The sequence below is a fragment of the Coregonus lavaretus genome (assembly GCF_964263955.1).
Source record: "Coregonus lavaretus genome assembly, chromosome: 38".
Taxonomy (NCBI): Eukaryota; Metazoa; Chordata; class Actinopteri; order Salmoniformes; family Salmonidae; genus Coregonus; species Coregonus lavaretus.
The window spans coordinates 23413733-23434602 of NC_140025.1; the positions used below are offsets into that span (position 1 = coordinate 23413733).

General features: G+C 43.0%; 1 protein-coding gene across 2 annotated transcripts in view; it reads left to right on the forward strand.

The window, feature by feature from the left end:
• tmem131l (transmembrane 131 like) overlaps positions 1-20870 on the forward strand; it is an 84165-nt gene that overhangs the window by 42125 nt on the left and 21170 nt on the right. Inside the window, exons 5-17 of one of the 2 annotated variants that reach the window (XM_084155014.1) lie at positions 3027-3150; positions 3748-3864; positions 4635-4739; positions 8439-8516; positions 10098-10278; positions 11981-12039; positions 12138-12243; positions 15916-16021; positions 16259-16397; positions 16717-16890; positions 20169-20238; positions 20377-20494; positions 20719-20788. In XM_084155014.1, the coding sequence (XP_084011140.1) occupies positions 3027-3150; positions 3748-3864; positions 4635-4739; positions 8439-8516; positions 10098-10278; positions 11981-12039; positions 12138-12243; positions 15916-16021; positions 16259-16397; positions 16717-16890; positions 20169-20238; positions 20377-20494; positions 20719-20788 (1447 nt within the window). The remainder of the gene's footprint in view (positions 1-3026; positions 3151-3747; positions 3865-4634; positions 4740-8438; positions 8517-10097; positions 10279-11980; positions 12040-12137; positions 12244-15915; positions 16022-16258; positions 16398-16716; positions 16891-20168; positions 20239-20376; positions 20495-20718; positions 20789-20870) is intronic. The other variant, XM_084155015.1, reaches the window with a different exon arrangement.

The window sequence follows — 20870 nt, forward strand, 5'->3', positions numbered from 1 at the left end:
GGAAAGGTTTAGAACTCTGCCTCCCAGCTCCCAAAACAACCACCAGAATAGTGAGACTCTTTGTTGTGCTTGGACGGCCTTCCCCACTGCTACTATTTGAAGCTGGAAAAAAATTCTCAGTTTATTTCCCATTTCATTTTGTTTATCTATTGATCCAAGTATCCAATACATCTATTTGTTAATTAGTTATGTTTCTAAATCTGAGCAATACACCATTCCCAACCTTTCGGTGTAGATTAGAATGAATCCAACAAACTAGGAAACACTAGGTCCGACCTAGGATGTATCCTCGTCCATACCTTATCGATACAGACAACGGTTGCTATATAACTGAAGTGTTTAAACATTAAAATCCTACACCATTGTTTTGCTACAGTGGCATCAAGCAAAGCAGCATTAACACAACCTAACACAAGCACAACACCACCATAAGGTGTTAAACTCAACCTCATCCCCGCCCACTAGCCTTGCTAGCCACTCGCTAACTAGGATAACCCAACGGCCCAGTCATTTTAGCAATGGCAATATACAGTGTTGATATGCAACACTAGCACACCCTCCTCTCTCCGTTTACCAGGCAGTGCAGATCGAACCAGGCATGCCCAAACAGACCCTTATTGACTGAAGTTGTGTCCCAAATGTCACCCTCTTCCCTATATAATGCACTACTTTGACCAGAGCTATATAGGCACTCTATTCCCTATGTGTAGTGCACTACTTTTGACCGAAGATGTGCACTACTTTTGATCAAAAGTAGTGTAGTATATAGGGGAATAGGGTGCCATTTGGGATGCACATTGACTGTGACTCTTAATTGCATCAGGGCTCCCTCCATGCCTCCCTCCCTCTCAGCCCGAGTCCACGTGTTTCGCAGTATTTACTGTCATCCCGTTGTTTAAACACACAACACACCCCCTGTCCCCACTACAATGCAGGTCCCCAGTCATGTGATATGAGTGGATAGGACAGGCGTCGCATAAAGTGGATGGAATTTCTACTGTTGTTGCCATCAGCATTGAATTGAGGAAACATGTAGAATTGGATGGTTTATAGAATAGGTATAGTCCCCAGTCATGTGATACGAGTGGATAGGACAGGCAGTAACTTTGCATAAAGTGGATGGAATTTCTGCTATCAACATTGAATTGAGGAAACATGTACGTATTATAAAATAGGCAAGGCTAAAACACATCTATCTGTTTAACTTAATCACGTTAGGAAATGGAGTTTGACCTATCCAATGACTTCACATTGTACAGTAGCTCTAAAAGTTGCAATCAGGTATATATATTGCTTGCTTATGGTTATGATGACAACAATAGTATGAGGAAAGCTTGCACCTGCAGCTATTTACTTTTTTATCTGCAAACCTATCTTTTAAGAGTGACATTTACAGACCTGTGGTGACTACGGCCTTTGTTGCTGGACCCCCTTTTTATTACAAACACATCAAAATATTAAAAGGCTAAACCGAGCGCGCTAAGCATAGCTCTAAAGGTCGCCATAGACCTTTTAATAGCAGCCTGCATTCGTTTTGTTTTTTTGTGCTAGATCTGAACATTGTCACGGTTTCTCCTTTGATGTCGGCCCCAGAGAAGTGTCAGATAAGCAAAAGCGCCTTCCTCGTTTCCAGGAAGTGCTAACTTGTCGTCAATAAAATGGTGTAGGGTGAAGTTGCCCCTAGATACTGATCTTGAGTCAGTTTTGCATTTCCCCAACTAATGGTTAAGGTTAGGATTGGGGGAGGGGAAGCTGATCCTAGATCTGTACCTAGAGGAAACATCACTGTTAAAGGGACCGTTCTAACTCATGCTCAAGTGTTGATGCTATGTCAGTGTTGACACAACCGGGAACACTTTGCATTGAGTTGAGCACTTATGCCCTGAAGTTACTCTATAACTACAGTGGTAACTAGAATGTAATCATGGTAAAACTGCAAATGAGGTAACAATGTCTAAATTGTACTTAAACAAAAGTTAGTTTCATAGTAGTTTAGAAATATAACTTTGTCGATGTCCAAATGCTAGAAAGTATTTTACACTGAACAAAAATATAAACGCAACATGTAAAGTGTTGGTCCCATGTTTCATGAGCTGAAATAAAAGATCCCAGAAATGTTCCATATGCTTAAAAAGCGTATTTCTCTCAAATGTTGTGCACAATTTTGTTTACATCCCAGTTAGTGAGCATTTCTCCTTTGCCAAGATAATCCATCCACCTGACATTTATGGCATATCAAGAAGCTGATTAAACAGCATGATCATTACACAGGTGCACCTTGTATTGAGGACAATAAAAGGCCACTTTAAAATGTGCAGCTTTGTCACACAACACAATTCCACAAGATGTCTCAAGTTTTGAGGGAGCGTGCAATTGGCATGCTGACTGCAGGAATGTTCCCAAGAGCTGTTCCAGATAATTGGTTGTTAATTTCTCTACCATAAGCCGTCATTTTAGAGAATTTGGCAGTATGTCCAACCGTCATCAAAACCGCAGACCATATGTATTGCGTTGTGTGGGCGAGCGGTTTGCTGATGTCAATGTTGTGAACAGGGTTATGGAATGGGCATGCATAAGCTACGGACAACGAACACAATTGCATTTTATCGATGGCAATTTGAATGCACAGAGATGTCATGACGAGATCCTGAGGTCCATTGTCGTGCCATTCATCCACCTCCATCCCTTCGTGTTTCAGCATGATAATGCACGGCCCCATGTCGCAAGAATCTGTACACAATTCCTGGAAGCTGAAAATGTCCCAGTTCTTCCATGGCCTACATACTCACCAGACATGTCAACCATTGAGCATGTTTGGGATGCTCTGGATCAATGTGTACGATGCTCTGGATCGACGTGTACGACGTGTTCCAGTTCCCGCCAATATCCAGCAACTTCGCACGAGGATTGGTGCAACATTGCACAGGCCACAATCAATAGCCTGATCAACTCTATGCGATGTTGCGCTGCATGAGGCAAATGGTGGCTGTGTCCATCTCTCTCCATCTCTATCTCTCTCTCTGTAGGCCACTGGGGCTGCCAAGAGCTGAAACCATATGCATACACAACCCCAGCCAGGAACTCCCAGTGACACTGCTGTCAATGTTTACATCCAGTAGACATTTTCACATGCCTTCGTTCCACAGAAGGGTGAGTGTGTTTGTGTGTGCCTTCCCTTCACTCGGACACTCCCTCCCTCTCTCACTCAACCATACCTCCGTCCATCTCGCTACAATCTCTATTTTGCTTCCTTCTCCTCTTTCTCTCTGTTTGTTTCTCTCCCTCACGCTCTCTCTCTCTCCCTTTCTCTCCTTTCTCTCTCACACTGTTTTTCTCCTCACTCTCTTCTTCTACTTCTCTCCACCCCCCCCCCCCTTTCTCATGTCAGTCCCTTGGGCCACCAGTACAGCTATTTAAACTCTCAAACTGCCATTGAAACCCACAGCATTTGCTCTGCTTAGAAAATAAATTAAGCACAACAACGTTGCATCACACTCTGACAACAGTGCATGTTACATCATTGCATATCACATTTTCTCCTATCGATTCCACACTGAAATTAACCCAAGAATCATTCACACAAGGTCTCATTCTCAGCATGATTCTCATATGAGTGGTGGAAGTTGTGTGGCTCCGTTTCAATGTCCTCACCAACATACTACTGAGAATGAAGTCATGCTAGTATGGACATTGTAACGTAGTCATTGCCTTCGGTGAACCCTGACCCCGTGTCCTCTCTTCTATCAGGTGATCCCACCCCGAGGGAAGGCCTCATTTAAACTTGTCTTCCACCCGACTGAGGAGGGCAACGTAGAAAACTCATTATTTATAAACACATCTGCCCACGGGGTGCTCTCTTACCAGGTCAGTATCATATGCTCGTATGACTACTAACGCTCCCTGGTCTGTGTCCCAAAAGGCTCCCTATTTAGTGCACTACTTTTCACCAGGGCCCATATGACTCTGGTCAAAAGTAGTGCACTATAGAACAGTGTTTTATTTGGGACTTATGCCCTGACCCACGACCAGGGGTCTGTTTTAATATGGACAAAAAAATAACGTGTGCCCGGTGGAAGGCATGTTGAAGTTAGTTTTGCAACACAGCAAGTAATGGCTGTGATGTGATATTTGGCACCCTTGACCTCTGACCTTTTAAAGACTCATCAAAGCAGATGGTTGTTAACAGAGTGACATTAGCACTATTAATAGTTCATTAAGCATTAGTTCATGGTTCTTGGTAGGGAGATAAGGGTGCCTAAGCCTAAATATATCCTGTTTATCAGTGAAAAGGCACAATTTAGTTCACCCAATCATTACATTACTTATGTTTCCATGAAATAAGCTATGGGTATTGTGATATTACGATGATCCACTCTCTAGGGTTGTATACGTCATGGCCACTATTAGCATAAGGAACATTAGTATGCTACCTTGGATTCATTCACTCCCTTTGTTTTGTGATTTAATATTCTGTGGTCTAGAATATTATCAGTCCCTTTACAATGGCCAAGGAAACAAAACTCCACTTTTGTATTGCACACTCTTCTGACACATTAAATGTCTCTCAAGGTAAAATAAATAATTTTTGTAATTTATATGAACTGTCCCTTTAACAGTGATGTCCTTTCACCCAGGTTTTTGGTTTGGGTGTCTACCGGGGCTCTATAAAGGGGGTCCATAGGAAGGACAGCGTCCTCATATTCCCCCACATCCAGAGCATCAAGCTGAGCCAAACTCAGGTACGTCCATTCCATTAAACTCAATACACTTTATTTTTTCCCCAACAGGCAATTGTTCCTGGGCAAGAAAGTCAACAGACAACACGTGGCAACAGGATAGATATGTTTACTACAACATGTACCATAACGCCACACACACACACACACCATACCTACAAACAAACACGTTTACCACAATATTTATCACAACATACACCAAGTAGAAGACTTGCTAGCATGGCCATCTGTCCTGCTCTGCAGTGTGCAGGCCTTGCAGTATTGTCTGACATCTGATAGCCAGCAGCAGCTGACTTCTCCTCTTTGCCAGACCTGATACGGAGATAACAAACAAACACACACACACACACACACACACACACACACACACACACACACACACACACACACACACACACACACAAAACACCTAGATGCATAAAAACACACTTACGTGAGAGGCATACACACACATATAGAAGGTATATACATATTAATGCACGCACACACTGTCATATTTGTGTATACACAATCACACACTTGTGCCTAAACACACACACACACAGACACACACACACACACACACACACACAGAGCATGCAAACAGTCACATCACACACGCACTCGCACCCACTTTTAATAACATCAAAGGAAGGAGTGAAAGCGGCACGAGGCTTCTTCGGAGGAGCATTACCCTCAGCAACAGGAAGCTGTAAGTCGCTCTGGATAAGAGCGTCTGCTAAATGACTAAAATGTAATGTAAAAATGAAGCGGGTGGCAGTTACAAAATGTCAGCCTGGCTGTGTTCTCACAATCACTCAGACTTGCTTCTAGTCTTTATATATACACAGTACCAGTCAAAAGTTTGGACACACCTACTCATTCAAGGGTTTTTCTTTATTTTTACTATTTTCTACATTGTAGAATAATAGTAAAGTCATCAAAACTATGAAATAACACATATGGAATCATGTAGTATCCCAAAAAAAGTGTTAAACAAATCAAAATATATTTTATATTTGAGATTCTTCAAATTGGCACACTTTGCCTTTATGACAGCTTTGCACACTCTTGGCATTCTCTCAACCAGCTTCACCTGGAATGCTTTTCCAACAGTCTTGAAGGAGTTCCCACATATGCTGAGCACTTGTCGACTGCTTTTCCTTCACTCTGCCGTCCGACTCATCCCAAACCATCTCAATTGGGAGGTCGGGGGATTGTGGAGGCCAGGTCATCTGATGCAGCACTCCATCACTCTCCTTCTTGGTAAAATAGAACTTACACAGCCTGGAGGTGTGTTGGGTCATTGTCCTGTTGCAAAACAAATGATAGTCCCACTAAGCCCAAACCAGATGGGATGGCGTATCGCTGCAGAATGCTGTGGTAGCCATGCTGGTTAAGTGTGTCTTGAATTCTAAATAAATCTGTGTCACCAGCAAAGCACCCCCACACCATAACACCACCTACTCCATGCTTTACGGTGGGAACTACACATGCGGAGATAATCCGTTCACCCACACCGCGTCTCCCAAATACACAGTGGTTGGAACCAAAAATCTCTAATTTGGACTCCAGACCAAAGGACACATTTCCACCTGTCTAATGTCCATTGCTTGTGTTTCTTGGCCCAAGCAGGTCTGTTCTTCTTATTGGTGTCCTTTAGTGGTGGTTTCTTAGCAGCAATTTGACCATGAAGGCCTGATCCACACAGTCCCCTCTGAACAGTTGATGTTGAGATGTGTCTGTTACTTGAACTGTTACTTGAAAGCATTTATTTGGGCTACAATTTCTGAGGCTGGTAACTCTAATGAACTTATCCTCTGCTGCAGAGGTAACTCTGGGTCTTCCTTTCCTGTGGCTGTCCTCATGAGAGCCAGTTTCATCATAGCGCTTGATGGTTTTTGCAACTGCACTTGAAGAAACTTTCAAAGTTCTTGACATTTTCCGTATTGACTGACCTTCATGTCTTAAAGTAATGATGGACTGTCGTTTTCTCTTTGCTTATTTGAGCTGTTCTTGCCATAATATGGACTTGGTATTTTACCAAATAGGGCTATCTTCTGTGTACTCCCCCCTACCTTGTCACAACACAACTGATTGGCTCAACCGCATTAAGAAGGAAAGAAATTCCACAAATTAACTTTTAAGAAGGCACACCTGTTAATTGAAATGCATTCCAGGTGACTACCTCATGAAGCTGGTTTAGAGAATGCCAAGAGTGTGAAAAGCTGTCATCAAGGCAAAGGGTGACCTATTTGAAGAATCTCAAATATAAAATATATTTTGATTTGTTTAACACTTTTTTGGTTACTACATGATTCCATATGTGTTATTTCATAGTTTTGATGTCTTCACTATTATTTTACAATGTAGAAAATAGTAAAAATAAAGAAAAACCCTTGAATGAGTAGGTGTGTCCAAACTTTTGACTGGTACTGTATATTGTTTTGCAAGATGGTCATTGTTATTTCTCAGTATGGTTTACTTATATAATCAACACTGAAGTTTTACAAGACAACATATGAGCTGCGTCTTAAATAAATGGCACCCTATTCCCTATATAGTGCACAACTTTTGACCAGTGCACTATATAGAAAATAGGGTTTTGCTGAAGTAGTGCACAATAAATGGAATAGGGAGCCATTTGGGACACACTCAGTTTCTTCACTGATCTGGATATTATTTTATGAGCGGTTTCGTTATTACTAGACAGGGGTTGTGAGAGTAAAGTCGTTTTGTACGGTGTTTGTGTTGCTGTAACACGGCCTGTTGAGCTGCTGAACATATAAAGAGGTTTAAATATAGACCGAGCTTTAGCAGCCAGATGCTAATTTAGTCCCCCTTTCTTCTTCTCTCTCCTCTCTCTCTCTCTCTCTCCTCCCTCTCTCTCTCTCTCTCTCTCTCTCTCTCTCTCTCTCTCTCTCTCTCTCTCTCTCTCTCTCTCTCTCTCTCTCTCTCTCTCTCTCTCTCTCTCTCTCTCTCCTCTCTCTCTCTCTCTCTCTCTCTCTCTCTCTCTCTCTCTCTCTCTCTCTCTCTCTCTCTCTCTCTCTCTCTCTCTCTCTCTCTCTCTCTCTCTCTCTCTCCTCTCTCTCTCTCTCTCTCTCTCTCTCTCTCTCTCTCTCTCTCTCTCTCTCTCTCTCTCTCTCTCACCAAGTCATTAGATGAGGTCACCACCACTTTTGGTATTAAATAACGCATATGCACTGTTACCTAAGTCTAAGGTCTTGACTAGTTAAGACTTGTGTTAAAATAGGGTCAAATAGATCTGCCTTGTAGTTGGGATAACCTACAGGTCATGTTAATAAATCAATCAGTTTTGTATTATAAAGCCCTTTTTACATCAGCAGTTGTCACAAAGGACTTTACGGTAAATAACCTGGTCTAGAATCACAAAGGTCATAGGGTTCAATGACTGAGAGGGCAATAATGCTGTTCATGTATGTTACCAATGTTTTGCTTAATATAACCTCACATAATTAGTTTAGTTTGTTAATTATGCTACACATGCCTGTATTTATTTATTCACTAGCCCCAGTAGACTTCCATCTAAAATGTAATTTTGATCTTTAATCTGGATTAAACGGTCTTCAATTTATTAAGTCTAATCAACATGACCTTTCAAGCTATTCATCTCATCAAAGAGCATTGGGATGAAGGCTGAGTTTTCAACCTTGATTGTATGTTTCTGCCATTGACTCTATGTTCTCTGTTTTGCTCTTACAGGAAGATTCTTCCAACATCACTATCCTGGGGCTACTGCTGGAGTGCAGTTTACCCAAGACCATATACAGCCAGCCGCAGGTACTGGGCATCTCAACCACTGTTTCACTATAATGTTGTCAATATGTAAATGAATTATTATTTTTAAAAGACCCAAAGACACATTACATTAGTTTAAAATTAACACGAGACAATAACAAAAACAGTGCCAGACTAAACAGAGACGCATATTTATGACCACTTTATATTTTCAAGACAACCTATTTGTGTTTAAAGGGCAAAACGTTTAAATTACAAAGGCCTTATTCCATGCAAACTGTAAGAATAACTTTGAGCGTTGTTATTACAGGCATTTTCATAGCATTTATGGTCGTTTATTATTTATTTTATAATTTTTTCCAGCAATTGTCAATATGAGTGCTTAATGCTCAACTGTGTGTACTCACTATCTTGTTGGCTTCACGATAATCACAAGGCATATTCTCCTGTAGTCAGTTATAAGGCCTATTCACATGAATTGTGGCTGTAAAGTTTTCTGCAGAATCATTGCTCGTGATGAAATTGTTTGGAAGGTTATGTGTACAGGAAGTGTATTGAGTGAGCTGCAGTGTTGTGATATCTGACTGCAGTCTGGTTCCTCAAGAAGCCCCAAGGACAGCGAGACCACTTGCTAGGCACATAATTGCTTTCTCACGAGACTGTTAATTGGCCGGGAGCTTCCCTAAACACAGGTGGCGCAATCACCACCATGACGCAAGCCCCAGCCACCACTCTTATCTCCCAAACCTAACCCAACTTTGTTTTGTTTGTTTGATGCCTTGTGAATACTACTAGTATGGTCTAGCCTGGTTCCAGATCTGTTTGTGAAGTATAGCCAACTCCTATGGTCAGGGGGCATAAGTACTAATATGGCGTCTTTAGGAAGTGGCCGGTAGTCTGTGTGTATCTGTTGTATCCACAGGGGCTTGGTGTTTGTTATTGTAGGCCCAGGCCCTGTGGCATCTAGCCAGGGATAGCGAGCTGTCTGTTTCTTAAGTCCAGGCCTGAGTCACTCCTGGTCCTAAGACGACAGAACCTGGTTTGCGCCGTGCTTTGCACCCCTCAGATGCTGATCTTGTCAGGATAAATGGAGGGTTAGTGAGTTAGGTACAGTGCTGAGGGACTGGAGAGAAGCAGGTTAACACACATATTTCTGCCTCTATGTGGTCCTCTGTAGCTCAATTGGTAGAGCATGGCGCTTGTAACGCCAGGGTAGTGGGTTCGATCCCCGGGACCACCCATACGTAAAAATGTATGCACACATGACTGTGAGTCGCTTTGGATAAAAGCGTCTGCTAAATGGCATATTATTATTATATTATTATGTATATACTGTATGTGTGTGTACACGCATGCACACACACACACTTCATCTCTTCCTCTTTTCCATTTCTTACACAATTTCTCATTTTTCTGTCACCCTGTCCCCCTTTCTATCCCTCTGTCTCCCTTTCTTGCCCCCCAATCTCTCTCCACGTTCCACTCTCCCACGTTCCACTCTCCCACTAATCGCTCTTTCTACACTCTTCATTCTCTCTTTCCTCTATTCAACCAACCCCCTCCCCCTTTCTCCCTCCTTGCTCCCTCTGCATAACTGGTATGCCTTTCCTGCCGTTTCCCCAGGGGTCCTGCTTCCAGAGCGTTGAGGACAACGCGGCAGGGGTGGAGCAGCGACTCAACCTCCAGATCAGGCTGTCGGAGCGCACAGAACGCCCCGCTGACCTGGACAAGCTCAAGCCCTACGTCATCGAACACATCCTAGTCCTATTGGTCGCCTCAGCGACGGGCCGCGGCTCCGCCAACGGTGGGTGTCGGGGACTAGTTTTTGGGGGAGGAGGTGGGGTAAGGCGTGAGAGCTATAGGAATAACTTAACTATTTTAGGATGTTGGTTGGTTTCAATAGAGAATGTTGGTAGTCTGCGGATTTAGGGACCTCTGCACCTCGCCTAAAGAAAAATCCGGGAGAAACACTGATTAGGATTTGGGAGCCTTACCACTGCTGCACCATTGAGCAAATTACCACAGCTAGTTGTAGAATCAAACATGTCCTTCCCCAAATTCTCATCTTAACCATTAACGGGGAAACGGCAAAACTGATCTTAGATCTGCCCATAGGTGCAAGTTAATGCTGTATCCTCATCACCACCACACCCGATATTACATACACAGGACAATTAGCGCTCCCTTATCAAGGCCAGACTATACTGTGTAGATTAGGCTACATCTCCCTGCTAGAAGATCCCTATCACACCAGGCATGTAGCCTATAGATTGATGGTAGATTAACATTGTGTTTGTCCCAAATTGCACCCTATTCCCTACATAGTCCACTAGTTTTGACCAGGTCCCATAGGGTCTGGTCAAAAGTGCACTATATAGGGAATTGGGTGCCATTTGGAATTCAGATATTGTTTACTGTTTGGTACTAGGGGCCAGAGATGGGTGATTAGATGTTCTTTCCTTGATCTTCTGTCCACTGATTTCTACATCATAAACAACTAAGGGATGTTTTCCTGGCTTTCTCCAGTTACATTTTAATCTAATAGTAGACTTAATATGGGTCCGGGAAACAGACCCTATTGTAAGTGGCCCTATATGCACTATGGCTGTGAAGTCAACCTGTTTTCCAATCTTTTCATGTCAGTTTACTACATGTGTGAAAGAAAACATGCATCATTTGACATTAAAATGCTTTTAGGAAAGTAACATTAGATAGAACATTTATTTCTGTGAAACAGTACTAAAACGGTGAACTTAGTGACCCCCAATGAATGGTTGGTCATTCATTGGTTTGCCAATACAATGCAATCGATGGAGGTGAAACGGAAGCACAGGCACCTTTTTATCCACAGTCTCACTTGCAGAGAAACCTGAGGTTGAAAGGAATTGCCAGAGCCAAGGAAATCAGCCCGAAGTGTCAACTACGCGCTTTTACCCACCAAACTGCTGCAATGCTGCTGTAGAGTAGAGCACTCAGGTTTTATGATCGCAGCATATTGTATATGTAATCACCTCCTTTCACTTAATACTACTGTGCAGATCAAACCAAAGTATCACTGCTTTTCTGTTTCAAAACTGAAACCACCTAGTGACTAACATTAGATCTAATTTTAAGTTAATTGTCAGTCATCTGACCTCATATGAGGAGTTATATCAGTCAATTTTTGTATTGTGTACAACAGAATGGGATAGATTGGGCATTTACGTTCTACCTTGGAATGTGCATCATAGAGCATCAGCATTATGCTCTTAGATTATGTGCATGGAGTATAGGCACAGTACCTAACAGGATTAGCTCTCAATCATGTCAAGTAGCCCTGAAGATTACTTTGTTATTGACTGTGTCTGTCTAAAGGTGGATGTATCCATTTTGTGTGCATAGTGACACCTACCAGCGACAGAGAGAAATGCAAATTTCAGTGTTTTGTTGGGCAGTATTTATTCTATTCTGTCATCAATGTTAATAACATGTCCATTAACCTATTATGTCTTTATTCTATCCTACAGGGGAGCCAAAAATAGGAATTTATATGTTGAATTCAGGAGGAAAGAAACTTTATGTGAAGGTAAGTTTCTGTGCAAACTCATGCAGAGTACTCACATGGAGTATATTTAATATGTATTCAGTATTACCCATGCAGGAGTTTTTTTCTTTTTTTCTTAGGAAATGCAGTTGTTATCCGAAGTGGATAGCACTCTGGAGTTCAGCCCAGTCCTGCTGAGAGCATCAGCGACAAACTTCACACAAGTGGCTACACTAGCCTGCAGAGGTATGTTTCAATGGAAGGTAGAGAAATACTGTGGTAATAATGTTGATATCTTAAAAGAAAAGGAAAACCTGCAAACTGCTCTTGATATGTCATCATCATTCCAACGCACCTGCAACAAGCAAACTCAGCTGTGCGAGAACTTTTCCTATTTTGCTAATGAGTTGATTGTGTGTGTGTGTGTGTGTGTGTGTGTGTGTGTGTGTGTGTGTGTATATATTTAAGCAATAAGGCCCAAGGAGTTGTAGTACAGTGCCTTCAGAAAGTATTCATACCCCTTGACTTATACCACATTTTGTTGTTACAGCCTGAAATCAAAATGGTTTAAAGTGCTTTTTTTCACCCATCTATGCACAATACCCCATAATGACAAAGTGAAAACATGTTTCTAGACAATTTTGCAAAGTTGTTGAAAATGAAATACAGAAATGTCATTTACATAAGTATTCACATCCCAGAGTCAATACTTTGTAGAAACCGATTTGGCAGTGATTTACAGCTGTAAGTCTCTAAGAGCTTTCCACACTTGCCCATATATTGCCCAAGTATTATTTTCAAAATTCTTCAAACTCTGTCAAATTCGTTGTTGATCATTGCTAGACAACCATTTTCAGATCTTGCCATAGATTTTCAAGTAGATTTAAGTCAAAACTGTAACTCGACCACTGAGGAACATTTACTGTCTTCTTGGTAAGCAACTCCATTGTAGATTTTGCCTTGTGTTTTAGGTTATTGTCCTGCTGAAAGGTAAATTAATCTCCCAGTGTCTGGTGGAAAACAGACTGAACCAGGTTTTCCTCTAGGGTTTTGCCTGTGCTTAGCGCCCATTACGTTTTTATTTTTTTATATCCTGAAAAACTCCCAAGTCTTTAGCGATTTATAAGCATACCCATAACATGATGCAGCCACCACTATGCTTGAAAATATGGAGAGTGGTACACAGTACTACTGTATTGGATATGCCCCAAACATAACACTTTGTATTCAGGACAAAAAATTGATTGCTTTGCCATATTTTTTAGCAGTATTACATTAGTGCCTTGTTACAAACAGGATGCATGTTTTGGAATATTTTTATTCTTTACAGGCTTCCTTTTCACTTTGTCAATTAGGTTAGTAACTGCAATGTTGTTGATCCATCCTTAGTTTTCTCCTATCACAACCATTAAACTCTAACTGTTTTAAAGTCATCATAGAGTACCATAGTATGAGTCTTAATACCCATAAAACCTAGCGATCAAACAGGGAAATGGTTCCAATCGTTTTTCCACCATACATTTTTTCCCATAGGGGATTTTAGAAACACTTAAAATAAGGGTTGTGTTTCATGTAGGCCTACCCTGGCGTGATGTTTTGATAACAACGCAACGTGGAGTGCCTGGATGCAGCCCTTAGCTCTGGAGCAGGTTTTCATCAAGGATCTCTCTGTGCTTTGCTCCGTTCATCTTTGCCTCTAGCCTGACTAGTCTCCCAGTGCCTGCCAATGAAAAACATCAACACAGCATGATGCTGCCACCACCATGCTTCACCGTAGGGAGGGTGCCAGGTTTCCTCCATACGTGACGCTTGGCATTCAGGCCAAATAGTTTAATCTTGGTTTCATCAGATTAGAGAATCTTGTTTCTCATGGTCTGAGAGTCTTTAGGTGCCTTTTGGCAAACTCCAAGCGGGCTGTCATGTGCCTTTTACTGAGGAGTGGCTTCCGTCTGGCCACTCTAAAGGCCTGATTTGGTGGAGTGCTTCAGAGATGGTTGTCCTTCTGGAAGGTTCTCCCATCTCCACAGAGGAAATCTAGAGCTCTGTCAGAGTGACCATCAGGTTCTTGGTCACCTCCCTGACCAAGGCCCTTCTCCCCCGATTGCTCAGTATTTGTAAATAGCCACAGGATGGTTTTTCAATACCGTTAACTATTTCTTTGAAGTTTTCATTTGAATATTTGTAGCAATTTAAGTAAATACCTGCAGTCAACTATGTTGAGATAAAGAAGATTGCATTTTCCATTTCACCTGTCACATAATTTTGAATTATGAAGCTTACCGGTAGTCCCCAGTCACGTGGTGTTTGTTTACAAGCACACAACGACGAGAGACTGGAGTCTTGTGAGTCACTCACTGTTGTGCAGCATGTGCTAGGTGATCTAGTTACAGTATGGAATTCACAACTCAACGTTTGCCAGCTAGATATCTTGTATAAATTGTTCACAATGCGCTCATTAGCATTTAGTTAGCATCCTCTATGGGATTCTACATGTACTTGTTAGCATTGCTAACCTTCGGATTACAAAGGCTCAGTGGGGTTTAGAAATAGCGATCCTTGTGTTCAGTGCTGGTATTACCAAATATCCAGGTATGGCACAAGGTTGGTATGAAGGTATGACAAACTGGATATCACCCAAGCCCAGTTGACAGTGCATGTCAGAGCAGAAACTATACTCCGAGAGAATTGTGATGAGGCGTATATCTGGGGAAGGGTATAAAATAATTTCTAGAGTGTGGTCTCCATCATTGGGAAATTGAAAAAATATGGAACTACCCAGACTCTGCCTAAAGCTGGCCATCTGACCAAACTGATCAACCGATCAAGAAGGACCTTGGTCAGGGAGGTGACCAAGAACCCAATGACCACTCTGACAGAACTACAGAGTTCCTTGGCTGAGATGGAAGAACCTGCCAGAAGGACAACAGTCTCTACAGCACTTCACTAATCTGGGCTTTATGGGAGAGTGGCCGGACGGAAGCCACTCCTGAGAAAATGGCACATGACAGCATGCCTGGAGTTTGCAAAAAAGTGACGTGAAATACCGAACATAAGGCAAAAGATTCTGTGGTCTCATTAGACAAAATTTGAACTGTTTAGCCTGAATGGCTATGTCTGGAGAAAACCAGGCACAGATCATCACCTGTCTAACACCATCCCTACCGTGAAGCATGGTGGTGGCAGCATCATTCTATGGGGATGCTTTTCAGCGGCAGGGACTGGGAGACTGGTAAGGATAGAGGGAACAGTGGATGGAGCCAAATACAGGAAAATCCTGGATGAGAACCTGCTTCAGAGTGCAAATTACCTTAGACTGTGGCGAAGATTTACGTTCCAATAGGATAATGACCCCAAGCATACAGCCAAAGCAACGCTGGAATGGCTTCAGAACAAGAATGTGAAAGTTCTTGAGTGACCCAGCCAAAGCCCAGACTTGAATCCCATTGAAAATCTGTGGAAAGACTTGAAGCTTGCTGTTCACCTCCATTCCCCATCTTGAGAAAATCTGCAAGGAAGAATGTGAGAAAATCCCCAAATCCAGATATGTAAAGCTGATACAGACATACCCAAGACAACTCAAAGCTGTAATCGCCGCCAAAGGTGCGTCTACAAAGTATTGACTCATGGGTGTGAATACTTACGTAAATTAGATATTTCTGTATTTCATTTTCAATACATTTGCTAAAATCTCTAAGAACAAAAACATCTATTTAATCAATTTTGAATTCAGGCTGTAACACAATGTGTAATAAGACAAGGGGTATGAATACTTTCTGAAGGGACATTTATGCCATTCTAGATATGTATTTAGCTGCTATCACTATGAAAAATACAACTGTCCTAATTTAGCTGGAACGTAATTGCTATCTACTGTCAAGAACCTCCTACTTTAAAATCAAATGTTATGACTGTGTTCAGCAGGGTCTCTGCCAGGTCAGGGTAGAAGATGCTCCAGTCATATTAGCCTACAGGTCCTGGGGAATCACACAGTGAACACTTTCCCTGGCTTCCACATCACACACAGGTAAGACCATACAGATACTCTGCTCAAATGGAGCATTCAATTGTATTTTCTACCCTCAAGGTGTGTTAGAGGATGACTTTTATGTTCTGTTTTTATTTATAAAGTATAAAATCCAGATAACAAAACATCTCTAGAGAATGTAGTGAATGGGTGTTACATTATCAACACAATTCAAGAGACAGAGTGCCTCTCACTCCTATAGAGCACTTTCAATGGTTGTCCCTCCTCTCTCTCTAGGGGGTTGGAGCTGTCTAGTCTCTTCCAGGTGAGGCAGTGGGGGGCAGACCACGTGGACCTGTGGCTGTCCAACACTCTCCACTTCCCCCTCACCGTCCAGGACGCCACCCTCTCCCCAGAGTCCCAGGGCTTATTCAAGGTAGGGGTGGTGGTCTTTTTTTGTAGTTGCGCTTAGCATCTCAGAAGATAGCTACATCATACAAATGTTGACATTTCTATGAAGTCGACCAGAAGTTATTGATAAAGGTCAACTCGATAGAAATGTCAAAGTTCAGCCCGAAAGCGATGTGCAAAAGTAGTTTGCCTTTTTAAATACAGATTGGTACAGGCGCTCAACTCAGCCTCTCAAAATTTCACAGGCTTGGTTTCCCAGGTTAAAATATGAGGTAATAAAATCTGCGTAGTTACAGTTGAATCAGTTGAATCTCCTGCTGACCGTCTGCCCCCCGTGCGTCAAGGTGGTCAACTTCAACGGGGCGGTGTCAGTGCCCCAGGGTGGCTGCTGGCGGCTCCTCTCCCTGCAGCTCCTCAACAGGAGCCTGCCCCTAAACCTGCTCTCCACGCTCTCCTTGACCACTGGCCTGGGTCTTGCCCTGAAACTACCCCTCCACTTTCACTCCACCCTGGCCAAGGTAATACTACCAATGACTGTCTGCATACACAATCCTCCATACTCTCCATAGACCAGCGTTTCTTAATAAAGGAGTGCACATTTTAGTTTTTGCCCTAGAACTACATGCCTGATTCCACTAATCAAAGGTTTGATGATGAGTTCATTAGTGTAATCAGGTGTGTAGTGCTAGGACAAAAACAAAGATGTGCACCTCTTTGGGACCCCAGGACCAGGGCCCGTGTCCACAAAGAGTAGGAGTGCTGATTTAGCCTTTTATATCATAATGAATAAGATTATATGGACAGATTCTAGATCAGCACTCATACGCTGAGATGCCTTTTGAATACAGGCCCCGGACTGAGAAACACTGCCATAGACAACTGTCTATTACATACTACTACAATCACGAATAACCACACTTTACACTATTACTGTACATTGTTCTGATCTCTATACTAATGTTTATAATCTGCTCACTCACTCCTGTGTTCTGATCCCTATGTACTACAGTACAGTGTGTATGTGCATATAAACTCAGCAAAAAGAAACGTCCTCTCACTAACAACTACGTTTATTTTCAGCATACTTAACATGTGTAAATATTTGTATGAACATAACAAGATTCAACAACTGAGACATAAACTGAACAAGTTCCACAGACGTGACTAACAGAAATTGAATAATGTGTCCCTGAACAAAGGGGGGGTCAAAATCAAAACAGTCAGTATCTGGTGTGGCCACCAGCTGCATTAAGTACTGCAGTGCATCTCCTCCTCATGGACTGCACCAGATTTGCCAGTTCTTGCTGTGAGATGTTAACCAACTCTTCCACCAAGGCACCTGCAAGTTTCCCGGACATTTCTGGGGGGAATGGCCCTAGCCCTCACCCTCCGATCCAACAGGTCCCAGAAGTGACGGACCCTTCACCTCCAAATCGATCCCGCTCCAGAGTACAGGCCTCGGTGTAACGCTCATTCCTTCTATGATAAACGCAAATCCGGCCATCACCCCTGGTGAGACAAAACCGCGACTCGTTAGTGAAGAGCACTTTTTGCCAGTCCTGTCTGGTCCAGCGACGGTGGGTTTGTGCCCATAGGCGACGTTGTTGCCGCTGATGTCTGGTGAGGACCTGCCTAACAATAGGCCTACAAGCCCTCAGTCCAGCCTCTATCAGCCTATTGCGGACTGTCTGAGCACTGATGGAGGGATTGTGCGTTCCTGGTGTAACTCGGGCAGTTGTTGTTGCCATCCTGTACCTGTCCCGCAGGTGTGATGTTCGGATGTACCGATCCTGTGCAGGTGTTGTTACACGTGGTCTGCCACTGCGAGGACGATCAGCTGTCCGTCCTGTCTCCCTGTAGCGCTGTCTTAGGCGTCTCACAGTACGGACATTGCAATTTATTGCCCTGGCCACATCTGCAGTCCTCATGCCTCCTTGCAGCATGCCTAAGGCACGTTCACGCAGATGAGCAGGGACCCTGTGCATCTTTCTTTTGGTGTTTTTCAGAGTCAGTAGAAAGGCCTCTCTATTGTCCTAAGTTTTCATAACTGTGACCTTAATTGCCTACCGTCTGTAAGCTGTTAGTGTCTTAACGACCGTTCCACAGGTGCATGTTCATTTAATTGTTTATGGGTCATTGAACAAGCACGTGAAACAGTGTTTAAACCCTTTACAATGAAGATCTGTGAAGTTTTTTGGATTTTTACAAATTATCTTTGAAAGACAGGGTCCTGAAAAGGGGATGTTTCTTTTTTTGCTGAGTTTGTGTATACAGTGCATTCGGAAAGTATTCAGACCCCTTCACTTTTTCCACATTTTGTTACGTTACAGCCTTATTCTAAAATTGATTAAATAAATAAAAATTTAATCTACACACAATACCCCATAATGACAAATCGAAAACAGGTTTGTATACATTTTTGCACAAAAAAATATTTACATAAGTATTCAGACCCTTTGCTATGAGAATCGAAATTGAGCCCAGGTGCATCCTGTTCCCATTGATCACCCTTGATGTTTCTACAACTTGGAGTCCACCTGTGGTAAATTAAATTGATTGGACATGATTTGGAAAGGCACACACCTGTCTATATAAGGTCCCACAGTTGACAGTGCATGTCAGAGCAAAAACCAAGCCATGTGGTCGAAGAAATTGTCCATAGAGCTCCGAGACAGGATTGTGTTGAGGCACAGATCTGGGGAAGGGTACCAAAAAATGTCTGCATCATTTAAGGTCCCCAAGAAGGTCCCCACAGTGGCCTCCATAATTCTTAAATGGAAGAAGTTTTGAACCACCAAGACTCTTCCTAGAGCTGGCCGCCCGGCCAAACTGAGCAATTGGGGGAGAAGGGCCTTGGTCAGGGAGGTGACCAAGAACCCGATGGTCACTCTGACAGAGCTTCAGAGTTCCTCTGTGGAGATGGGAGGAACCTTCCAGAAGGACAACCATCTCTGCAGCACTCTACCAGTCAGGCCTTTATGGTAGAGTGGCCAGATGGAAGCCCCTCCGCTTGGAGTTTGCCAAAAGGCACCTGAAGGGCTCTCAGACCATGAGAAAAAAGATTCTCTGGTCTGAAGAAACCAAGATTGAACTCTTTGGCCTGAATGCCAAGCGTCACGTCTGGAGGAAACCTGGTACCATCCCTAAGGTGAAGCATGGTGGTGGCAGCATCATGCTGTGAGGATGTTTTTCAGCAGCAGGGACTGGGAGACAAGTCAGGATCAAGGGAAAGATGAACGAAGCAAAGTACAGGGACATCCTTCATGAAAACCTACTCCAGAGTGCTCAGGACCTCAGACTGGGGTGCAGCGACGCTCCCATCCAACCTGACAGAGCTTGAGAGGATCTGCAGAGAAAAATGGGAGAAACTCCCCAAATACAGGTGTGCCAAGCTTGTAGCGTCATACCAAAGAAGACTCAAAGCTGTAATCGCTGCCAAAGGTGCTTCAACAAATTACTGAGTAAAGGTTCTGAATTAAATTTATATTTCAGTTTTTAATTCTAAAAACAAGTTTTTTCTTTGTCATTATGGGGCATTGTGTGTAGATTGATGAGGGGGGGGGGGACAATTTAATCAATTTTAGAATAAGGCTGTAATGTCAAGGGGTCTGAATACTTTCCGAATGCACTTTGTGTGTGTATATATTCTCTTCCTGCACATCCACTCTGTAGAGGGCATCTCTCTTTTCAAGTTGACACAGTCAAACGAAATTATATTGATATGACATTCATCCAGCCAAAAATAACTGGGAGTGTGTTCTCTAATGGGAGTTTGTTTTGTGTGTTCCCTCTCCAGCAGGGTGATGTTGTGTTTGAAGCGGAGGGGGAGTGTGGCCGACCATGTCCCCTCAGACTGTCAGAAGCAGGTGAGACGTGCGCGCGCGCTTGTGGCGTACATGCATGAGTCAGTGGTATCTGCTGTTGGCACAGTGTGTGTGTTTGACTGATATTTTCAGTCTGCGCATGTGTGGTCCACTCAGGCTGTGTTGTATGGGTGTTTCCAGGTCGTGTCCAGTGGCAGCGCGCTCTCCTCTCAGACTCCTCCTCCTGGATGCTGGACAGCAGACTGGCCTCGGAGCTCTGCACTCGCTGGCAAAGCCGCAAAGACCAGCTGCCCTGCAGGTGAGACACACACGGTTGTTCACTTCACTAATTTACTCTATATCTAGTCACTCCTACACATACACACACGTATGAGGGCGGGTGGGCCACACACACACACACACCATTTTTCACTTCATTCAGTCACTTATATGTTATCTAGTCACTCTAACACATATCACTTATAATGGCAGTGGGCTACACACAACACATCTACAGTTCCTATTTTCTTCTGTTCGCCAAAGGTGGCCCAGACTACCAGCGGAGACCTCGTCACCTCTAGACTTTGGTGCTATCCCTGTCAATGAAAGCAAGGTAACCCAAACATGTTTTTATCTCACACTAATAGTTGAATAGCTCTGTGGTACTTCAAGTCAACTATTCACCTGCAGCAGTT